Raw genomic sequence first — 2,739 nt, forward strand, 5'->3', positions numbered from 1 at the left:
ATTCATTCCTATGGGTGAATTAAATTAGCGGACAACATTCAGTATGTTGTCCGCCTCCGTTTTTCCGATTTTATACACCGCAAAAATATGAAGCATGTCTTATTATTGTCCGTAGAAATCGGTCCGCTCCCCCATAGAAATGAATGGATCCGCAAATATCGGATGACATACGGAATGGTTTCCGTATGTCATCCGATATTTGCGGATCCGTTTCCGTTTTTTTATTTAAATATTTTAATTTTAATGTTGGCTCTGCCCTCAGGGGTTGTGGCTAAATAATCATTTCTAGCATTTGGTGACGATTGTTGGACACCAACTTGATTGCTCTCCAAAATGTCTAGAATTGATGTCAGCAAACTCATTGTCTTGATCCAAGACAGGCCAGAGATTTGGGATTGCCGACAAAATATGTACCAAGACCGTGTGCGAAAGGATCGTTCATGGGAAGAGATCGCGCAGGAGCTCTTGCCTGATGAATGGGAAAGATACAGATCTGAGAAACGTATGGGACTTGGTAAGTCAAAATTTATAACAGATTTTTTTTTTTTTGGTCTAAAATCTATAGTTAAAAAAAACTCCTGTAGCATCCATGATTGCCATCTCCAGGCTGTTGTTCAGACATCTGCACTAGAAAGTATAATGGGTCTAGCAAAGTGACATAGAAAAGAAGTGCTTATAATAAAATCCTATCATGCATCTTATCATATTTTATGCCATGCATCTCTGCACAATATTAAATGCAAACTTTTCCGAAGTGACTTTGCTAGGCCCTTGCAGTTTTCTAGTGCAGACATCTCGTCTGCAAGGATGGAACACTGACCCTGTTAAAAAAAAAAAAGAGGGCATGCTATAGGAGTTGCTATGGTGCTCTGATATGAACATTTCAGAAAGCCATCACAGATGGCTTTATGAAATGTTCATTGGGCCTTGTAAAGTGACATAGAAAAGAAGTGCTTATAATAAAATCCTATCATGCATCTTATCATATTTTATGCCATGCATCTATGCACAATATTAAATGCAAACTTTTCCTATGTGACTTTGCTAGGCCCTTGCAGTTTTCTAGTGCAGACATCTCGTCTGCAAGGATGGAACACTGACCCTGTAAAAAAAAAAAAAAGAGGGCATGCTATAGGACAGTGATGGCTAACCTTGGCACTCCAGCTGTGATGAAACTACGACTCCCAGCATGCACCATTTATTTCTATAGAGTTCTGAGAGCAGCCAAGCAAGCTGGGTATCTTGGGAGTTGTAGTTTTACCACAGCTGGAGTGCCAAGGTTAGCCATCACTGATAGGAGTTGCTATGGTGCTCTGATATGAACATTTCAGAAAGCCATCACAGATGGCTTTATGAAATGTTTATATGTAAAATTAAATTGAATAGTTGTGCTTTTCTTAAAATCCAAATAGGGTACTTTTATACTTGTGGCTAAGCGGATCCCAGCACCATGTTGCTGGACTGCTGCTCCGTCCCCACTATAAAATCTCATGAACGTTGTAAGGTGATTATATTTTTTTTTATAATGTAACTAAAGTGACATAGGAATAAATAACGGTAAAATAATGTAGTAAATCATAATTTATTCATTTTTTTGCAGTAAAAAGACTAAAAACAAAATGGAATTCATGCCGTGATCAATTTCGCCGTGAGTTCAATGCCAACAAAGGTCACAGTGGCGATGGGAAACCGAAAAAAAAACCTTATCTCTACACCAAGGATTTACAGTTTCTTTTACCTATAATGGACCTGCGACCGTAAGTATTGTTTTTTTTTTTTCAAAAAATGTATAATTATTTTTTTTGGTACTAAATTTTTTTTCTATAATTAGTACTGTGGACAATCTGGAGGCTGAAGGTGACTCTTCAACTGACATAGAAAATCCAACACCACCACCATCATGTTCCACAGCCGCTGTAGAAATGGAGGATGTTCCAAGACCAGATGAGGAAAGTCACCAGGAAACTTCGCCTCAACAGCCTACTCAGCGTCCAAGCAAAAAAAGGAGGGGAGGCAGTAATCCACAAGCTCCCTCTGAGATGGCCAGAAGAGACTATATTGACTCTCAAGTTTTGGAGTACTTGAACAAAAACAAATCTGAGACACCAGAGGAAAAAATGTTACGTTCACTGTCGGTTGGTTTATCTCGAATACCAGAAGACCGCCATATGATGGTACTAAATGTAATGTCCTCAATTATGTATATATTTGAAGGGGATAACATGCCCCTCGACATGATACAGTATGTTGATCAGGAAAAAATGCGACAGGCACAGATTCGATCGCAAACAAGAACCAATATACCGTCGGCAACAAGTATGTCACAGATTACTATGCCTGCTCAAACAATGCCAAGCAGTTCTACTTTTGCTTCGATAGTTCGCAGGGGAAGTGGTCCATACACCCGTGAACTTTTTTATCTGTGATTTTTTTATTATTTTTATTGTTAGTTTGATAAAAAGTTCATCAAAATCAATTAAATTGTGTCAGTCTTTATTAACCGCTACAGGACCGCTGTACGCAGGATTGCGTCCTGGCAGCGTCCCTTTTATTCCTCCAGGAGGCGCCGGCGCGTCCTCTCGCGAGAGGCGAGATTTCCAGGATCAGAAGGTAAGCGAGTGGATCTACAGCCTGCCAGCGGCGATCGTTCGCTGGCAGACTGTAGAAGCTTTTTTTTTAACCCCGAACAGGTATATTAAATGCTGTTTTGATAACAGCGTCTAATATATCTGCTACCTG

At 39.7% G+C, this 2,739-nt stretch overlaps 1 protein-coding gene across 1 annotated transcript; it reads left to right on the top strand.

Moving 5' to 3' along the window:
- Positions 1-333: 333 nt before the first annotated feature.
- LOC122920069 lies at positions 334-2,480 on the top strand. Its single transcript, XM_044269280.1, has 4 exons — positions 334-514; positions 1,601-1,757; positions 1,832-2,174; positions 2,451-2,480. The coding sequence occupies exons 1-4, from the start codon at positions 334-336 to the stop codon at positions 2,478-2,480; spliced, it is 711 nt and encodes a 236-aa protein (XP_044125215.1).
- Positions 2,481-2,739: the final 259 nt, after the last annotated feature.

The sequence above is a fragment of the Bufo gargarizans genome, chromosome 10 (genome assembly GCF_014858855.1).
Source record: "Bufo gargarizans isolate SCDJY-AF-19 chromosome 10, ASM1485885v1, whole genome shotgun sequence".
Classification (NCBI taxonomy): domain Eukaryota; kingdom Metazoa; phylum Chordata; class Amphibia; order Anura; family Bufonidae; genus Bufo; species Bufo gargarizans.